The following is a 21502-nucleotide window of genomic DNA, read 5'->3' as shown; positions in this document are numbered from 1 at the left end:
CAGGGGCAGAACGACAGAGGGGGTTTGAACTTGCAACCTTCCGGTTACTAGTCCAACTCTCTAATCACTAGGCTACCCTGCCGCCCCAATTTGACAAACTGATTTATTTAAATCCCTGATTAATTTGGGATATGATCACGTATGCCTCTTTTTATGCGTGGCAATACTCGGGAACAGATTTCCTAAGTTTAAATCACTTGAGCCGATTTCCTGGAGACTTTACAGTCTTATGTCGTTTTTTCTTTTTTTAATTAAAGTTGGGGGGCCAAATACAATCAACCCCGGGATGAATTTGGCCCTCGGTCTGCCTATCTGGGAAACCTGGCCTAGGCCTGTAGCATACCAGTAGGCTACATTTGACCCTCGAGATAGCTCATGACTACTGTGCAGTGATGATTGTGTTGGTAAATATGTGTGAAAAAGTTAACCACACACGGACGAACAAGTGGAAGAACAGGAAATGTTTAACTAGGCCTATCTTGGAGTGTGCGTTCTGAAGACACCTTTTCTATTCATATACTGTCCATGTCTATACACCCCATCATATCATATTTTTTTAATGTTGTATTAATTTAGTATTGTTAGGTATTACTGCACTTTTGGTGCTAGAAACACAAGCATGTTGCTGCACCTGCGATAACATCTGCAAAATATTTGTACGTGACCAATACAATGATTAGATTTGAAGATGTATGATCTGTAACTGGAGAGCTGATGAAGACTTTTAATTTGCTCAAAGAGCTTAGAATCAAAGCTAGGTCAGAGCTGTGATTAGGATGACGTAACAAAGAACCCCAGCCCGAAGATCACTCACTCGTATGGCCGCCACTCTGATGTTTTAAAGAACACGTTGAAACAAATCACAATAAAAAGACTGCGTGATGTTGGTCAAAGAGATTTATGGAAACGTTTGCGGTAGCCAACTTCCACCACTTGCCACAATGTCCCCCTTTTCCTTACCACATGGGTACCCAGCAACCCTCTGTAATGATCTCCCTGAATGATTTGCGAAATCTCCTCTGCTAACCCTAATGGTGATGAGCCCCCTTCTCTGACCACAGTCCCACTGACAGGTCCTCAATTAAAAATGGCCACTGTTTTCCATGGTGGTGTTCCTAATGTTTTTTTTTCTGTGAGGAGGGGAGACCCTACTTTTAATCCTCCCGACTCACGACAGATCTGTACCTTGCAGGTGCACCTGCATTCAGTCTTATGTAGCAACATTTGACATGGTGTTTATTTTTTTTTTTTTACATTGGATAGAAGTAGAGACTCAGAGCTACAAAATAGTATGTCATACTTTGCATTTTTGAGGAACAATGGGAAAGTAATTCTGCTTTGAAAGTTGATAAACTTGTAAAACTCACTTTTGAGAAAAGGGCCTTTTGAACGTTTAAGTACCTACTGAAGAGCTCTCCTTTGTCTACACCTATTCAGCATTGTTCACACCCTCTTAAGCCAGCCCCACCCATCTCTTTAAGGATTCACATGTGAGGTCATGTGCTCAGCAGTGAATAGTGTAGTAAAGATTAAGACTAAAAGTGGTAGTGGCCTACAATAAGGAAAAATTCCAGGTAAACAGAAAGTATCCAGATATAGAATATTTTAAAGTATTAATTCACACTTACCCAAACACGCTTGTCTAAATTGATCGGTCATGTGAAATAAATGCTATAACCACCAGGCACATCCAGTGGTGGTTAATTGTCATACTTGAGTAAATGTAAAGATACTTTAGTAATTTTCTATTACGTTAAGTCACCCAGTAAAATACTACTTGAGTAAAAGTCTAAAAGTATTTGTTTTAAAATATACTTAAGTATCAAAAGTAAACAGAATTGCTAAAATGTACTTAAGTATCAAAAGTAGAAGTATAAATAATTTCAAATTCCTTATATTAAATGAGATAGGAACATGTATGTGATTCTGTAAGATTGACATTTTCAGGAGTTAACTTGAACCATCCAATAGGCACATCCTGAATGGATTCATTGCCCTACGGGAGTGTGATGGGAGCACATGACTGTCTGTTGCTTCAGTGGGAAACTGGGTGTGTGCTGTGGTTTTTCGCCGATAGGAGTCAGTGACCCTCACTACATGTAGGTTCACCTACTCCACATGTTCCATTCAAACTGTTAGCGTAGGTGGATACTGGCTAGCAAACTTGTGTTAGCACTAAAGCAACCAAGTAGTGCCTCTACCAGGCTACTAGCAACTCCTGACGGTCGCTGTGTCTGCTGAAATTGAAGGTACATTTATCTTCGGAAGAAGGTCTTTGTGCTTGCCCAGTTATGAGAACAGCTCTGCTATTCTTTCTAGCCATCTAAGGTCATTACTACAGCGTGAGACCAAGGCTTGTAGTCTTGAAAAGCTTTAGGCTATATTTGAATTTTCCAATCCAAGGACATGGTTCAACATTTCCCTACATAGCCCTTTCCCTTGCCTGGTTTTTGGAATGACTTTAAAACAAGTTATTACAGACTAGAAATGGCTTTTTACTCAATCAGTGAGTGCACTCAAAGTTTCTTATTCGGATCAAAGCAATGACTCTTATGCCGTCACTACTGACACTCAGCCGAACCTCAGCCACCCAAGACACGTTTGATTTGATCTTGTCAAGATGTGAGACTTAAGGGAAAAACAACTATCACAGGCTATTTTTAGATAACATCTTTCGCAAATAGCAGAAAATAATGCACTCTTCAAACAGGAATCATACGAAAGGGTCTGAAATTAGCATATGATCCTCTAAATCTTCCAAATACCATGAAGAGCAGATGCCTGTTTTGTTCAACTGATTGGTTTACTTCAACGAGTTTTGAGCTGTTCACCAAATGCTGGGCCTAAGCGTAATTTGACTTTGAATCGATGATCTCCATTTCAGATGACATAGGGCTTTGAGGCTCAGTGTAATATCAGGCTTGGCTATGCTGTCAGCTTATGCTCTCCACTCTAGTTTCAAATAAGGCCTTTCTGTTCAGTTAACTGGCAAATGTAGCCACAGACATGACTTTGCAAATAGAAAAAACACATTACAAATGGACAGTCCCTACCTACTCCATATCCCACTGTAGAGAATGTAAGCTTAGCCTAGGCTATAGTCCTATGCTTCTATATTATCATGACAATCCCAAATGTTGTGAAATGTGTTGTCCAATCCAGGGTTCCAGCAGCAGGGGGCTGAGCAGAAGGCTGTGCTGTGTGGCAGAGGACGGGGGCAGAGAGCGCTGGCCCCTGGGGCTCCTGGCTAACGATGGACAACACCTCTCTTGGCAAAGTGAGTGGCTCCACCGAATCAGTGGCCACTGTCACCAGCGAGGAGTTTGTGCTGGTGCAGCCGTCTACCGGAGGATCCCCCTCGGGCTCAGAGGGCAAGCCCAGACTCAAGGTAGATGCTAACAATGCTGATCAACTATGCCGATATTGACCTCTAACCCCTAGGCTCTCCTGTAGATCAGAAAGGATTGGATAGCAATATGATGGACATTCCACTAGCCTATCAGAGGGCTATGAGGAGCTTTTACCATGTTCCTAATACCTATCCACACCACTCCTCCTGTCTAGTGCCTAGGGGGCATGTAGCAACTAGCGGTCGCTTTGTGATATGTCAACTGTTAAATATATATATATACACACACACTTCTCTATTGGTTATTCCTATACAATTACTCTAGTATAAAGCCACTGTTTGAGCCTCTTCTGAAAGCCAGTCCAACACACAGGGTTTCACCTCTCAATCCCTTCCTTTCCTCAGATGTCCTACAATGGGAAGGAGCAGTTGGAGAGGGCCATGGAGGAGCTGTTGGATGACCACGTAGTGATGGAGGACCGGAGTGGAGGAGCAGGAGAGGAGGGAACCGAGACGTTTTGCCACACATTGAACTCCACAGCCCCCGGCCCACAGACACGACCCCAAGGCCTGGCGCTGTACTCCACACCTGCCGGTACTACTCTACACCTCTCATCTGTTACAATCCCGTAGGGCAATGAATCAGTTCAGGATGTGCCTATTGGATGGTTAACTCATGAATATGTCATTGTATAGAATCCCATACATTTTTATATATATCTTGTTCTCTCTGAAAATGCAAGACTTTTGCTCGCTGTTCCAGTGACCTCAATGTAGAAGTACATTATAGCATGTATACACAATTGAAGAATAGTTTCACATGCTTTATGTGCAGTAGATTAAATCGGTAGATAAACAATGTAAACATATCATTGTTACTAAGTAGTTGTATCAGAGTGTACTGTACTGATCATGTAGACAAGGAACGGTCAATGTATGCTGACTGGTACTGTATTGTACATGGCTGTCTGACCCAAACAGGGCATAAAGTTCAATTTTTGGGCCACCAGCTGCTGTGGCAGGTAGATAAAAAAAAAAAAACATCTACCAGCCACTCCGGTGTTTTACCAAGTCAAAATCTTTTTTTGCCTCTAAGATTAAACCAAGGAAACACAAAAGAAGGGGTGAGCATGCTTTGTAATGACCTATACAGTTACCCTGACTTCAATGACTTGACAACAAATGATCATCTTCAGTCCAACCTGGTTCTAAGTAGTGTGTATGCGTGACACAAACAGTTTTGGCCATTACTGTGCTGTCCTTAGTTTCACTTGCTGTTGCTGAGTGTGCAATTACAGGTTTGACTTGACCCTGGCTTCCTCTCACCACAAGTAGCTTCCCCAGTTGCTGAGGACTAATATAGGCAGGCTATTACATGCTAACACTAGCATATTGGGTTGTCTTCTTTATTACATTAGCATCAAACTTTGCCTCAAGTTAGTGTTATAATAGTCAAAGGCCAACTCAAAGGCCAACTCATTCAAATAACTGTTTGTGGTTTTGTAAATATTATCACATTTTCAGTTCAGGTACCATTTTACTGAGGATTACCGATGATTAGACAACCCATTTATTCCACAGAGCTGCCCTAACATTCTAAACAATAAGTGACCTTTGACCAATTGTCTGTCTGTCCCCATCAGAGGTGTCAGTGTGTCCTGCAGCAGGCAGCCCACCAGTCCAGGAGGAGGACAGTGTTCAGTTCAGTAAGCTGTCCTACCTGGGCTGTACGTGGGTGAAGGCCCCACGCAGTGAGCCCGAGGCCCAGAGAGCCATGACCACACTGCGGGCAGAGAGTGCCATCCCCATCCCCGTCACGCTCCATGTGCCCAATGTACCCGGGGGCTGCGTCAGGTCAGTCCCCATACCCATCACCCTCATGTGCCTAATGTACCCTGGGGGCTGCGTCAGGTCAGTCCCCATACCCATCACCCTCATGTGCCTAATGTACCCCGGGGGCTGCGTCAGGTCAGTCCCCATACTGTCACCCTCATGTGCCTAATGTACCCGGGGGCTGCGTCAGGTCAGTCCCCATACCCATCACCCTCATGTGCCTAATGTACCCGGGGGCTGCGTCAGGTCAGTCCCCATACCCATCACCCTCATGTGCCTAATGTACCCGGGGGCTGCGGTCAGGTCCTAGTCCCCTGCATCAGGTCAGTCCCCATCCCATCACCCTCATGTGCCTAATGTACCCTGGGGGCTGCATCAGGTCACCCTCATGTCCCCAGGTCAGTCCCATCCCACCCTCATGTGCCTAATGTACCCGGGGGCTGCGTCAGGTCAGTCCCCATACCCATCACCCTCATGTGCCTAATGTACCCGGGGGCTGCGTCAATCGAGACTATGTATGTGTGTGAGTATGTGGTCACTGTAAGTAGAGCGTGGCATCTCTGTCTTTGCCCCACGTATGTCAGGTCAGTCATCCACACCAATATACTGCACCATCGATGTGTGCATTTCGTGTCTGGGGAATTTCTCCTGTATTTACATAGACCTAAACTAAAGCCTTGAATATAATTGCAACATGTACTTGCTTCTGTATGTATGACTATGCAACAAGTAGGCTAAACTCTTACACATCTGAAATGGGCGTAATTTTTATTGCATCGAAACAAAGGTTGAACGATTGAATACACCCTTTATCGTTAGTGTCATTTGTAAGCACCTACACTCTGGTTTGAGCAGTTTGACAAATATATAGAAACAAAGCCATAACAATCCTCTAGCCAACCGTGGGAATTAGGGAATGAGAAAGATAACCGCACTAAGAAAATAAACTTTTTAATGTGTAAAATCATAGATATTTCTCTGCACCTAACCAGAAAAAAGGAAATTATATAAAGAACCAAGGTGTCTTGAAATACCTTTGTGGGAAATAATATGACACATTACAGTAGAGGAAATTAATGGAGCATGCTGTTGGACTCGATGGAAAAATATGACAACAAACCATTAATTAACATAAGTTTGTAAGGTGAGTGGGCCTACTTAAGGAACCCCTATCCCCTTCAATAATAGTTGCAATTGCTTATCTTTTGATCTCTCCTTCCTCAGGATTGTGGACCAGGCATCAGGCACGGAGATCGCCTCCTTCCCCATTTACAAGGTGCTGTTCTGCGCCCGGGGTCGGGAGGGCTCCATCGAGAGTGACTGCTTCTCCTTCACTGAGAGCTACCGCAGCTCAGAGGACTTCCAGGTCCACGTCTTCTCTTGCCATATCAAGGAAGCTGTGAGTCACTGTTCTATTGTACTGTCTTCTATTGTACTGGGTTCTGTTCTTTTTAGGGAATGCATATTTAGGTCCAATTTGCTGCCGACTATCCAACCATTAACCGTTCTTTTCAAAACAGTAAAATGTTGTGACCAAATGAAAATACTATGCATGCATATAAGGAATGGACATTTTTCATTAAGAGCTGACTGAAAACATGTAGCAATGGCAAGCTTATCGTCTTAGTCAAAAGGCTATAGCCTATTAATGAACATGCAACTGCTGTAATAAAGCAGCTAATTAAACCTAATTTTCTATTGTCAAAATGTAATTGACGGGAAAACATTGTTCTTAACAGCACACCTAATAATGTTGCACAATGACTGGGCTTATAAAAGCACGTATTTCACTCCAGTACCAGCTTTTTGAGGAGCTGCTCTCACACTGACAGGTGCTAGGCTTTTCCACTCCTCAAACTAGGCTCTGTATGCTGTCTGCATGTGATAAATAAGATGCAGGACAACTGGTGAAAATACACACTTGACAATTTAGTTTCACTTGATTATGGAAATTAACCTATAGACTCATAAGCCTGTTTGGTCAAATGTATTTTCGGCATTTAACCGATTAAAAATATATATATATTTTCTATTCTACTGTTATTGGTACCTGTGTGCAATGAAGAGTAAGTGTATATAGACTCCATGTGCACTTGCCTTCACTATACTGGAAGAAACCAGGAGAGGGCGCCCTAACAAGCTAAACTACACATCTCTGAATCAGAGAGGTGTGGGGGGGCTGCCTTAATCGACATCCACGTCTTCGGGGTAACAGTGGGTTAACTGCCTTGCTCAGGGACAGAATGACAGATTTGTTTTTTTACCTTGTCAGTTTGGAGATTCGATCCAGCAACCTTTCGGGTTACTGGCCCAACGCTACCTGCCACCCTGTAAAGTAGTATTACATTTAATTAAATTCAAACTTTGTCCCCACAGCAAAATCCATTCATCAAACTATTATATTTTATCTCTCTTCCTTCTTCCTCATTCCACTCTAGGTGAGTCGGATCCTGTACAGTTTTTCCACAGCGTTCCGGCGCTCATCTAAGCCAAACCCTGACGAGAGGGACTCGGCCCTGCCCCTCTCCCCCGACAGTGACCTCTTCACTTTCACCGTCTCACTGGAGGTCAAAGAGGATGACAGCAAGGGCAATTACAGGTTAGCATGTAGCCACTGCGAACACACACACACACACACACACACACACACACACACACACACACACACACACACACACACACACACACATGCATGCATTCTATGGGGTTAAATCAGTCCCATACATACACACAGTTTAACAGACCTTTAAGCCAACAACTGTCTCTCCATCTGGCTGTCTTCCTCTCCCCCATCCGCCTCTCATCAGCCCGGTTCCCAAGGACCGAGAGAAGTTCTTCTTCAAGCTGCGGCAGGGCTTTCAGAAGAAGGTGGTTGTTATGGTCCAGCAGATGAGCAACAAAGAGCTGGGCATTGAGAGGTGAGGGTCTGATGCATACTTGTTTCTTCTGTAAGGGCTTGTGAGCTGCATACACTGGTCAGTGAGCAAGTAGCCTGTACAGGGTTCATACAGACATTGGCAAGGACTTTTTCAAGCACTTAATTGTGATTATCAAGTACCTATATTTTATATTTCATTGTTGCAATGGCCTATAGAAAAAAATATTCCCCCAAAATGTATGCATGCTCCCGACACAAACACACTACTGATGTCTGGGCATGTGGGAGCTAGTCAGTCTGGCCCTTTCTGATGTTAAGGAGTTATTGAGGGGTTACTGTATCATGTTTTAAAACGGTTTCCCTTTGTAATGGTACGCTTTGTATGGAAAACCAAGTTGAAGCCTCCATGTTGTCTTGCTCATAATTAACCACACATGGTTTTACTGCAACAAGCACAACAGATTAATTAGCACAACACCCTTCAATTGAAACGGTGGGAAACAAACGCCTACATCTCTCATTAAAAACGTATCAGGAATGAGATCATGGAATAATTATATTGGAGCAGTAGAAATGTGGACACGAAGGAACTTGAAACTCTCGACCCGCTCCACTACAGCCCCGTCGATGTTAATGGGGGCCTGTTCGGCCGCCTTTTCCTGTAGTCCATGATCAGCTCCTTTGTCTTGCTCTCATTGAGGGAGAGGTTGTTGTCCTGGCACCACACTAACAGTTCTCTGACCTCCTCCCTATAGGCCGTCTCATTGTTGTCGGTGATCAGGCCTACCACTGTTGTCATCAGCAAACTTAATGATGGTGTTGGCGTCGTGTTTGGCCACGCAGTCGTGGGTGAACAGGGAATACAGGAGGGGACTAAGTACATACCCCTGAGTGGCCCCAGTGTTAAGGATCAGCGTGGCAGATGTGTTGTTGCCTACCCTTACCACCTGGGGGCGGCCTGTCAGGAAGTCCAGGATCCAGTTGCAGAGGGAGGTGTTTAGTCCCAGGGTCCTTAGCTTAGTGATGAGCTTCATGGGCACTATGGTGTTGAACGCTGAGCTGTAGTCGATGAATAGCATCCTCACATAGATGTTCCTTTTGTCCAGGTGAAAAAGGGTAGTGTGGAGTGCAATTGAGATTGTGTCATCTGTGGATCTGTTGGGGCGATATGCAAATTGGAGTGGGTCTAGGGTAACTGGAAGGATGTTGTTGATGTAAACCATGATCAGCCTCCATGGCTACCGACCTGAGTCCTGCTGGGCGGTAATCATTTAGGCAGGTTACCTTCTCTTCCTTGGGCACAGGCACTATGGTGGTCTGCTTGAAACATTTAGGTATTACAGACTCGGTCAGGGAGAGGTTGAAAATGTCACTGAAGACACTTGACAGTTGGTCCGTGCATGCTTTGAGTACCCGTCCTGGTAATCCGTCTGGCCCAGCGGCTTTGTGAATGTTGACCTGTTTTATGATTTTGTTCACATCGGCTACCGAGAGTTATCACGCTGTCACCCAGAACAGCTGGTGCTCTCGTGCATGCTTCAGTGTTGCTTGCCTCGAAGCGAGCATATTATGTGACTTGTTAAGCAAATGTTTACTCCTGAACTTATTTTTACTTTCCATATTCAAAGGGCTTGAATACTTATTGACTCAAGACATTTCAGCTTTTCATTTTTATTAATTAGCAGACATTTAGAAAAGCATAGTTCCACTTTGACATTATGGGTTATTGTGTGTAGGCCAGTGACAAAAACATCTAAATGTAATCCGTTTTACATTCAGGCTGTAACACAACAAAATGTGGAAAAAGTGAAGGGGTGTGAATACTTTCCAAAGGCACTATATAAAACTTTGGAAGACGTTTCAGGCTGAAGTCTGTTACTGTCTGGTGACCGGCACTTACAGAAAACACTTCAGCGATTTAACTAGTAGAATTAGGTCAGGTTTCTCACATTGCCTTCCTGTCTGTCTGTATTTTATTGTGTTCTGTGAAACCTGACACACCTTGCATCCTATTTTTAGTCCTTTTTTTCCCCTTACACTATTTTTTTAGGTTAATCTTCTTTTAGCTGTGAATGTGTATCATGCTGCCTACCTGTTATGGCCATGTAGATTATACCTAAACAATTGTTTTATTTTGTGTGTCACAATGATGGAATAGCAGTTGTTTCAAGCTGATTGTAATTGTTAACTAGCTTGAAGGAGTCATGCCTGCTTATTACAACAGTAAGCGTATGTTAAGTTCATGACCGTTTTTTATATATCAACCTTATGAAGGAAGGGTGAATCCAGGCTCTTCAGATGAGTATCTTTATTCTATGGCAGCATTGTAGATGCTTTATATCTTATGAAGTTGTAATTCTCACAGCAACCACTTGATGTCACATCTATCATAAGAAACAGGTCAATAGTGGCCTCTGTTTGAACGTGATATTGCCACTGCTTAGCTGTGGTTAAATTTGGATTCCTTGAATTTCTAAATATAATAGACCCATGCAAATTCACCCAAACGTAGCAGCCTTTGTCGGGAGTCTACAGAATTCAAAACTGGGTCACTGTGCAACCAAATATACCTGTAGCTTTGCTAATGCCGTAGTACCTGTTGGAGAAAGAAAGGTTATATTTCTTCAATTCTACAGTTAGGGATTCTCAACAAAGACCATCATATAATGATGAAATGATAAGTTGCAAATCCCTCTTGTTTTATTGCTCACAACCTGTGTTCTTTTCCCTCAGGTGTTTTGGGATGTTGCTGAGCCCAGGCCAGAAGGTTCGGAACAGTGACATGCACCTTCTAGACATGGTGAGCAGAAGACTGAGTAGCTCTCAGGGGGCTTTCATTCAGTCACTTGATGACCACGTTACAAACTGCACGCCGTCTACTGAACTAAACTATCACTGAGACGTGTCATTATTTTGTCATTAGTTGACCTGAGCGTTGGACAGGCTAAACAGAGTTGAATTGAATCAGTTCTTTGGGGTTTGATTGGAATGGCTTTGCTCTTTGAGACTCCTTGATCATGATTGTATATCGTTTCTCACTATTCTCTGTGACTGTGCCCTTGTGAAGGAGTCCATGGGGAAGAGCTCGGATGGAAAGTCCTATGTGATCACGGGAACCTGGAACCCCAACATGGCTGCCTTCCAGGTGCTGAATGAAGACACACCTAAAGGTGAGGCCAAACCCCCAATCCCCCAGCCCTTTCACCAGCCTAGCATACTGCAGCATGTCATTGTTAACCAGCCTAACACTAGCATACTGCAGCATGTCATTGTTAACCAGCCTAACACTAGCATACTGCAGCATGTCATTGTTAACCAGCCTAACACTAGCATACTGCAGCATGTCATTGTTAACCAGCCTAACACTAGCATACTGCAGCATGTCATTGTTAACCAGCCTAACACTAGCATACTGCAGCATGTCATTGTTAACCAGCCTAACACTAGCATACTGCAGCATGTCATTGTTAACCAGCCTAACACTAGCATACTGCAGCATGTCATTGTTAACCAGCCTAACACTAGCATACTGCAGCATGTCATTGTTAACCAGCCTAACACTAGCATACTGCAGCATGTCATTGTTAACCAGCCTAACACTAGCATACTGCAGCATGTCATTGTTAACCAGCCTAACACTAGCATACTGCAGCATGTCATTGTTAACCAGCCTAACACTAGCATACTGCAGCATGTCATTGTTAACCAGCCTAACACTAGCATACTGCAGCATGTCATTGTTAACCAGCCTAACACTAGCATACTGCAGCATGTCATTGTTAACCAGCCTAACACTAGCATACTGCAGCATGTCATTGTTAACCAGCCTAACACTAGCATACTGCAGCATGTTATTGTTAACCAGCCTAACACTAGCATACTGCAGCATGTTATTGTTAACCAGCCTAACACTAGCATACTGCAGCATGTCATTGTTAACCAGCCTAGCATGTAATTGTCAAAGTGTTGCTTGTCATACAGAATACTGCTGTCACATTCATAGCTGGCCAGGCAGATCTTTCAATTTTTGTCTCTTTCATCAATTCCAATCGATGTCTTTGCCCAGAATACATGGGCAGAATAATACAACAAAAATGAAAGATCACATTTTTATTATATTGTCCGTCTTTTTCATGTGAGGCTGGATGGAAAAAGCTTCAGTTATGATAATAACAAGGGGAAGGTACTTATTTGCTTTTTGAGACCAGAATATTCTTTCTCTGCATTTACAAAGCTTATTTTGATAGCAATATTGTTGTTGTGTTCTGGGATGTGTTTAGAGCGCTAGCAGCGTTCAGCCTCAGTGGTTATCAGAGACCGAGGAAAGGGGATGAGGTAGACTTGAATGTTTTAGAGTTTTTAATTTCTGGCTAATTATATCTAATTGTCCTGTCCAGGTTGTTCCGGACTCAACCTATATAGCCAGCATCCAACCAACAGGTCATATTATAACAGAAATCTTTTCAATTACATGTTATCATTATCAAGTTAAATGATGTAGTTGGCTAAAATTGTGGTGACATTTTTGTAGTTTTGAACAGTCACAAAATAGTCAATGCCTCTAACATTTGATACCACCTTTTCCTTTAGATGGCTTGCAAAGTGTCGTATTTTTCCTTTTTGACACAGGCAGCCAAATAGACAGGTGATTTGGACACCTTTTCATATATCGGGGCCCAGTGTAATGCACAGTAAGACACTACCGCGCAGTGCAAGGGCAAGACATCACCTCACTGAACTCATCACAGTGCCTTCAGAAAGTATTCATACCCCTTGTTCAAAAATGTTATTGTTAGAATGTGGTCTACACACAATACCCCATAATGATAAAGTGAAAACATGTTTTTAGACATTTTTGCTAATTTATTGAAAATGTAAATACATGAATATGTAATTTACATACGTATTCACACCGCCCAGTCAGTACTTTGTAGAAGCACCTTTCGGCAGGGATTACAGCTGTGGGTCTTCCTGGGTATGTCTATCAGCTTTGCGCATCTGGATTTGGGGATTTTCTCCCGTTCTTCCTTGCAGATTTTCTAAAGCTCTGTTAGATTGTGAGCGGCGGTGAACATCAATCTTGAAGTCTTTCCACACATTTTCAATGGGATTCAAGTCTGGGCTTTGGCTGGGCCACTCAAGGACTTTCACATTCTTTAGCCATTCCAGTGTTGAAGCTGTATGCTTCAGATCATTGTCTTGTTGGAAAGTAAATATTCGCACCAGTCTAAAGTTGTTTGCACTCTGGAGCAGGTTCTCAGTTGACCAAACCGGTTGCTCAGTTTGGTCTCACTGCCTATTCTAGGCAGAGTCCAGGTAGTTCCATATGTTTTCCATTTCCCAATGATGGAGACCACTGTGCTCTTAAACTTTCAGACCCCAGGAATAGTAGCTGCTGTCTAGGCATGGGGATCCATAATAAATACAAACACTCTAGGAATTGTTTTCTACCCTTCCCCAGATATACCTCATCACAATTCTATATCGGAGATCTACAGATAGTTCATTGGACTTCATGGTATAGGTTCTGCTCTGACATGCACTGTCAACTGTGGGACCTTATATAGACAGGTGTTTTTCTTTCTAAATCATGTCCAAACAATTGATGGACTCCAATCAAGTTTTCGTGACAGCTCAAGGATGATCAAAGGAAATTGGATGAGCCTGAGCTCAATTTGGAGTGTCATAGTATTTGTGTGTGTGAGAAAAAAATATATTTAATCCATTTTGAATTCAGGCTGTAACAGCACAATGTGAAATAAGTCAAGGGGTATGAATAGTTTCTGACTGTATATCAAACAAATTAGAGTTGCTTACTCGGAAGTCAGGAGAGTTTGACTTGAACCTAAATGGCAGCTTGTCAAAGCAACCCGTCTCAGGGGAGTTGGGTAGTCTAAAATACAAAGCCATACTTCTTCCTCAAAGAAAACAGACAATATATAATAATGTTTCCACACGGGGAGAAGCTGCTGATGAAACTGGCAGAACATGCATGTAAACATTGGATATTGTGTTACATCAGCATTGGTCGGTGCTGGAGAAGAGCAGCTCACCTATAAATAATATATATTTTTTACAGTAGCTAATAGTTGTTTTTTTATTTTATTTGAAGCTGTAGGCGCTGGCACACTGCCTACAAAACATGAACATATTTTTTTTATTTGTACAAAATAGCCTGTAGACACAAGGCTTTGACACTATCTAGCGAAGAACCATCCCTTTTAACCACGCAGCTTACTTCATGTCAAAACTAGGAGAGACTAGACTTCTAAAAACAACAGCCCTAGCGATCTTAGCTAAACAAATCCTTCTTCTTTGTCTTCGATTCGGCCCACAGGGAAAGTAGTCTTATGGTATCTGAAGCTTGAAGGGATGCCGTTTCCGAAAACATCTTTCTAAACCAATATTTTATCCTTGACTTTATCCTAATTGGAATACACTTGTAGGCCATTCTTTACAAGGCAGTTTCTTTTGGTTCATTACAATAATAAAACCTTCTCACTGTGAGGTTTCCCCCCATCTTTTACACCTCAGCGATTGCTATCTGTTCTTGTTTACTTTTCTTGCAATTGTTTGTTGGAAAATCTGTTACCCCAGACGTCACTTTTTGCTATAGGACAGATTAGATTTATGCTGTTTTTCATCACAATATATAATTTGGAATGCAGTTTCCTTAGATTCTAAATAATTCATAGATATTCAAAGAGTTTGTTGTTCTTGGTTGTAGTAATATGATTTCAATTCTGCATTTATCAATAGTCTATCTTCCTATGGGAATGGTGAGCGAGGTAGTATAGTTAGTGGCTGCTGTGGGATCCAAGATTTCTCTTAGTAAATCATGGTGGTGTACCTAATTTAAAACAGCAGGTGATAAATGTTTTCTTCCCTCTAAACACACAATTAAAGCAAGTTAATACCCTTTTCCACTTCATCCACTTCGTTGTCAACCTGCAATGCCCACTTTGACTAGGGCAGGTAGCCTACATGGTACTTCTAAATTCTAGAGCCACTGTTGGCACTACAGAGCTCTGATTTAACCCCCCCACCACCCCTAGCCCTCCAGTGTGTGACCTTGACCTTTGTGGTGGTCTCTCCAGACAAGCAGGTGTACATGACTGTGGCCGTGGACCTGGTGGTGACTGAGGTGTTGGAGCCAGTGCGCTTCCTGCTGGAGACACTGGTGCGCGTCTACCCGGCCAACGAGCGCTTCTGGTACTTCAGCCGCAAGGCCTTCAGCGAGACCTTCTACCTCAAACTCAAACAGGTACCGGGGCACTTAGTAGACCTTGATAGCACAACCTCATCAGAGTCGTATTCATTACATATCTTTCTCATCAGGATGTTTTTCAGCCAACGTTTTGTCACTTATTCTTTATATCTGAAAGGTATTGCCGGCAACAAAGCCTGTGCTTTTATTTCCGCCAACCGACATAGTCATGATTTGCGGTAATGTATTTAATAGTCCCACCAACCCCTCAGTATAAACTTTGCCTTTCATTTTGCCGTCTTTGGCACGCATTAAATCATCAACATACTGTTGTCCAACATCACACTTTTTATTTTCATTCACAAATCTTCACAAAAATGCTTTATATATTTATTTTTACACACACACATGCAAATATATATATATATATATATATATATATATATATATATATATATTTCCCTCTTGACCTTGACAGGTAAATATTTATGTTTGGCTAATAAACGATGGATTATTATGGCAAAATAAATGTCTGTCTGGTCTTGTCTGGTCTTGTCTTGTCTTGTCTGTGAGCGAGCCTGAGTTCCATTGATGTCAGATATTAATTTCCCATTCTAAATTACATTGTTCATGCAAAAAATGTCATTGAAGTGATTTGGTTCGATGCAAACAAAAAAAAATATTGTTCCTGTAATAGATGCACTATTGTAAAGTGGCTGTTCCACTGGATGTCTTAAGGTGTATGCACCAATTTGTAAGTCGCTCTGGATAAGAGCGTCTGCTAAATGACTTAAATGTAATGTAAATGTACAGGAGATGCGCATCGTATCATGCTTGGAAGGAGAGATGCACATCCCTAATTCTAGCCAACTCGTATAATTACCAGAACATATCTGACAACACTTTAAGGAGACAACTTTTTATTCACCATAACAGGAAAATACAAGGTCATTATTTCTAAATGATTTACAAGTAGGCTACGGCAAGCAGCTAAATTACTGTTGGGAACGTGAAGAAATTAAAGCAGTGGAAAGGAGGAATTTAGAACATGCAGCTGTCAGGTCACCATGACAATGAGCATAACAACAGGGTAAAATTTGAATGTCTTTAGCTCCTTCTCGGCAAACGCAATGGCTATAATAAAAGGCAAATGCCTACAAGAAGATGAAATATTGTTCTGTTTTGAAAGAGCACACCTAATGTTTTAACCAACCTTCTCTTATTGTTCTAGTAGTCCTCCCTGTCCTCCACTGGCTTCAATTTTCTTTCTAGTGAATACGACAAGGGAAAATACAAGAGGGCTGTTGTGTGTTCTGCTTACTGGTACTACAAATTTCAACTCTAAAAGATGAAAAGCAATACCAGGACTAAAGCTTACCTTGCACGAAGGTGGAGGTATCGGTCGTATTGTTTTCTTCTGGTAGTCCTCCATGTTAAGTGAGAAATAGATGACCCTGCACAGACTCAGGAAACAAAGCCACTTATAACTATCAAGATATCCCTCTATTATCTAATCCGATGCAACCGAGCCTGTTGGGTACACGCGTACAACCACACCCAATGTACGTGACCCGTGCCCCTCCTCCGAAATGCATGAGGGCGACAACTCATTCAATTGCCGGCCAAGCACACAAGTGCATCCCTATCCAAGCCAGAGTTGGAAACACAAACCCGTGGCCTGTTTGTTTGAAAGGCAGATATCCTCTCCACTCTGCTTCCGGGGAGCAGGTGAGGCAGCAAACGGAGGCTTTGGGTCCGTCCCAAATGGCAACCTATTCCCGCTGTAGTGCACTGCTTAGACGTAGCCTTTGTATCATTGGGTGCCCTAATACGAGGAAGCCTGTCATTATCTGGCTGTAGTAATTAGGACCCTGGCTGATTGCCTCTCTCTCTAGTTATCTAATCAGCAGACAGGAAAGAATGCCGGCTGCTGTAGTTGGAAGCTAATTAAAAGAGAGCCATTGTAGTGTGTGCACAAGATTCTGATCCCAGCCACTAGCTACGTATATGATTTAATTTGTTCCGCGGACCTCTCATTAACGGTCACTGTTGTCGCACTCTGTTGTCGCTCTGTTGTCGCACTCTCAACATATTTCACAAGGAAATAAAAAGGGTTTGAGGTGTTGGTGGAGGGTCCTTCACTAGGGTATTATTGCAAACATTGCTTATTGTGACATCCTTATCTCTACTGTCTAAACCTTAGTCATTACGGCAATATTATAATTTACTATGTATGACTGTTGATAGCGATTAGAAAACTATGCATTGCCTATAAATGTCTTGGATGTACAGTATAGTCTTCAATTTGTGTCCTTGCACTTAGTGTTAGTTTAAATCCACTTCTCACCATGAGTGCTGAGCCCATATGACCCCAGTATCAACAACAGTGATCCAAAACCATCAATGTGTGCAATGTGACAAAGCCCAACTTAAGAAGTGACCTGCGTAGGTGAGTGAGCACAGTCTCTGTGCTCTGATTGCACAGAACCCTATTGCCAGACAGTCTGGTCAAAAGGCCGCTGGTGGGATCCTTGGCTCTCCACTGCCGCTCTATTTAATTTCCTCCTGTACGTGTAATTATATTTTCAGCGCGCTCCCCTCGGGCAGTGGCAAAGGTGATGCTAACTTTAGGTGTTTTTTCAGACTGAGGCACTCTGAAACATATTGAGGATGTCTAAAGAGACTTTCCAACAGCTCTGTTACAAAATCAGTTTTTTTTGCATGTAGAATTGACTTGTCAGTGCTGTTGCAGTTATCCATAACACTTGATGTGTTAACAGATTAATCCCCCACTGTGTGTGTGTGTAGGGTGGTGAGAAGGATGGCCAGGCTGATTCCATGTTGGAGGTAGTGAGCCTGCAGAAGGAGACTGAGAGGAACAATTTGGGCCATGTTGAGGAAGAGGAGCCTGAGGAAGGTATGGAGCTCTTTCTGTCTTTCCCTATCTCTCACCTGTCTCTCCCTCCCCGTCTGTCTTTCCCTCTCTCTTCCCGTCTCCCTCCCTGTCTCTTTCCCTCTCTCCCTCTATCCAGCCCCCTTTCTCTCACTCTTTCTATTTCATTCCATCTCTCTCCCGCCTCTTTCGGTCTCCATATAAGTCTCTGTTCCCCCTGAAGACTTAGTAAGGGTGTGTTGTTGTGTTGGGGTGCTAGTGTTGACATGTTAGCTGGCCTTTCCCTAACCTCTCCAAGGTCACCATGAGAATGTACACACCTCTCCAGGCAAAACAACATGGCACATTGAATTCCATCCTCCTCATTGACACAGACAACATTTCATGACCAAATATTTCTTGGTTGAAAAATGCACTCCTTCCCCCATAATTTACAAGAAAAACGACATGCGTCTTGGAGCTTACTTAGATGTACAAGGCGAGAGAGGAAAAGAAAACAGATTTCTTTTACACAAACCGCTTGTTGGAGGAGCGCATTTGTTTTATTGATATATTTCGGGCAATCGTTTCTCCTCGCTGGCGGGAACACCTCATCCAGATGAGATCTGTCTAGATAATTGAACATTATCAACACGTTGGCTCACGTTGCATTTTCTTGAGGCTCGCCCCCCTCACATGTGGCGGCCATGAATCAACTATGAAGTTTAATTTAGTTTGGGTGTGTGTGAGCTGTCATGAGGGTGAGGCGATGGCACGGGTGTAGTAGTGTTACAAGGTATACTGAAACTCCTGTACTTATTCAACACTAGAACATAAACAAAATCTAGTACCAACCTGTTTTTCTTTCGGTACTTCTGTCAAATGCGTCTCATGGATCAAGTCTGTATCAGCGCAGCTGATGTCCCCCTTATAGCACAAGTGTACCGTGCCTGCCCCTCTTAGCCAGCACTGGGAGTCTGGGCTGCATCATGTTAGCTCCCCATTCATGCTGCATGGACAGGGCCAACCAGGCAGGATATAACTCCATCCACTTTGCCAAAACACAGCCACCAAACCACTAGAAGGATATCAACAGACCACCAACTTACTACCCTGAGACAAGGCTATAGCCCATGAAGATCTCCTCCACGGCACGAGCCCGAGAGGGTGCAAAACCGGACAGGAATGTCACGGTATGGAAGCATTAACTGAAGAGCACTAACTGAAGAGCACTAGTAAGCCAGTGACTCAGTCCCTGCAATAGGGTCAGAGGCAAAGAATCCCAGTGGAGAGAGGGGAGCCGACCAGGCAGAGACGGCAAGGGCGGTTCGTTGCTCCAGTGCCTTGCCGTTCACCTTTTCACCCCTGAGCCAGACTACACTCAATCATAGGACCTACTGAAGAGATGAGTCTTCAATGAGTACTTAAAGGTTGAGACTGAGTCTGTCTCTCACATGGATAGGCAGACCATTCCATAAAAATGGAGCTCTATAGGAGAAAGCCTTGCTTCCAGTGGTTTGCTTAGAACTTCTAGGGACAGTAAGGAGGCCTGCATTTTGTGACCATAGCGTCCAGTAGGTATGTACGGCAGGACCAAATTGGAGAGATGGGAAGGAGCAAGCCCATGTAGTGCTTTGTAGGTTAGCAGTAAAACCTTGAAATGAGCCCTTGCCTTAATAGGAAGCTAGTGTAGAGAGGCTAGCACTGGAGTAATATTACACATTTTTGGGTTATAGTCGGGATTCTATCAGCCATGTTTAGCACTAACTGAAGTTTATTTAGTGCTTTAACCGGGTAGCTGGAGAGTAGAGCATTGCAGTAGTCTAATCAGAAGGAGGAGAAGGATTTAGCAGGAGGCAGAATGATTTAGCAGGAGGGAGAGATGATAGGATAGGAGAGAGAGTAGTGGGAGAGTGAAGATGAAGGCGCATTACCATCTGGGTAGTGACTGTCTGGGTAAGGGCTGAGTGGTTAGGGCTAGAGGAGAGGGAGACAAAGGAAACAAAGTAGTGATCAGAGACCTGGAGGGGGGTTGCCTTGAGGTTAGTAGGCAACATCCTCTAGTAAAGATGAGGTCAAGCGTATTGCCTGCCTTGTGAGTTGGAGGGGGTTCTCATGTGTATTCTTGAATCAAATTGGGAAAAAGTGTGACCTGTGTCCAAAACATTGGAGTCTTGTCCAGTCATTCATCGCGATGGCCTTTGCCACGTTTGGTCCAGTCATTCAACGAGATGGCCTTTGCCACGTTTGGTCCAGTCATTCAACGAGATGGCCTTTGTCACGTTTGGTCCAGTCATTCAACGAGTTGGCCTTTGTCACGTTTGGTCCAGTCATTCATCGCGATGGCCTTTTCCAGTTTGGTCCAGTCATTCAACGAGATGGCCTTTGCCACGTTTGGTCCAGTCATTCATCGCGATGGCCTTTGCCACGTTTGGTCCAGTCATTCATCGCGATGGCCTTTTCCACGTTTGGTCCAGTCATTCAACGAGATGGCCTTTTCCACGTTTGGTCCAGTCATTCAACGAGATGGCCTTTGTCACGTTTGGTCCAGTCATTCAACGAGTTGGCCGTTGCCACGTTTGGTCCAGTCATTCAACGAGTTGGCCTTTGCCACGTTTGGTCCAGTCATTCAACGAGTTGGCCTTTGCCACGTTTGGTCCAGTCATTCAACGAGTTGGCCTTTGCCACGTTTGGTCCAGTCATTCAACGAGTTGGCCTTTGTCACGTTTGGTCCAGTCATTCAACGAGTTGGCCTTTGTCACGTTTGGTCCAGTCATTCAACAGGTTGTCCTTTGTCACGTTTGGTCCAGTCATTCAACGAGTTGGCCTTTGCCACGTTTGGTCCAGTCATTCAACGAGTTGGCCGTTGCCACGTTTGGTCCAGTCATTCAACGAGTTGGCCGTTGCCACGTTTGGTCCAGTCATTCAACGAGTTGGCCGTTGCCACGTTTGGTCCAGTCATTCAACGAGTTGGCCGTTGCCACGTTTGGTCCAGTCATTCAACGAGTTGGCCGTTGCCACGTTTGGTCCAGTCATTCAACGAGTTGGCCGTTGCCACGTTTGGTCCAGTCATTCAACGAGTTGGCCGTTGCCACGTTTGGTCCAGTCATTCAACGAGTTGGCCTTTGCCACGTTTGGTCCAGTCATTCAACGAGTTGGCCTTTGCCACGTTTGGTCCAGTCATTCAACGAGTTGGCCTTTGCCACATTTGCGCCGTTATCATTATGCACACTTGCTGGTCCTCATTCAGGCCCAAGGCGGTTAAAGGAGCCTATGATGTTTACAAGCACAGATCTTTCAGTTGAAACTCATCAATAAAGTGTACTTTCTAACGAATGTAGGGCTCAGTTGTTCTCCTAGACC

General features: G+C 43.5%; 1 protein-coding gene across 6 annotated transcripts in view; it reads left to right on the top strand.

Annotated features, from left to right (window-relative positions):
- LOC118372587 (rab GTPase-activating protein 1-like) overlaps nt 1–21502 on the top strand; it is a 142575-nt gene that overhangs the window by 8272 nt on the left and 112801 nt on the right. For 2 of the 6 annotated variants that reach the window (XM_052475260.1, XM_052475259.1), the window contains exons 2-11: nt 3163–3388; nt 3755–3944; nt 4993–5203; nt 6407–6581; nt 7621–7781; nt 7990–8100; nt 10794–10860; nt 11128–11230; nt 15158–15324; nt 18076–18184. In XM_052475260.1, coding sequence (XP_052331220.1) covers nt 3254–3388; nt 3755–3944; nt 4993–5203; nt 6407–6581; nt 7621–7781; nt 7990–8100; nt 10794–10860; nt 11128–11230; nt 15158–15324; nt 18076–18184 — 1429 coding nt within the window. In that variant the 5' untranslated portion in view covers nt 3163–3253. Of the gene's footprint in view, nt 1–3162; nt 3389–3754; nt 3945–4992; nt 5204–5306; nt 5318–5355; nt 5373–5411; nt 5429–5614; nt 5632–6406; nt 6582–7620; nt 7782–7989; nt 8101–10793; nt 10861–11127; nt 11231–15157; nt 15325–18075; nt 18185–21502 lie in introns of those variants that run through there. The other 4 variants (XM_052475264.1, XM_052475263.1, XM_052475262.1 and 1 more) reach the window with 4 other exon arrangements.

Source organism: Oncorhynchus keta, chromosome 22 (genome assembly GCF_023373465.1).
Source record: "Oncorhynchus keta strain PuntledgeMale-10-30-2019 chromosome 22, Oket_V2, whole genome shotgun sequence".
Lineage (NCBI taxonomy): Eukaryota > Metazoa > Chordata > Actinopteri > Salmoniformes > Salmonidae > Oncorhynchus > Oncorhynchus keta.
Note: the sequence above shows the minus strand (reverse complement) of the source record. Positions and strands in the feature narration are given on the sequence as shown.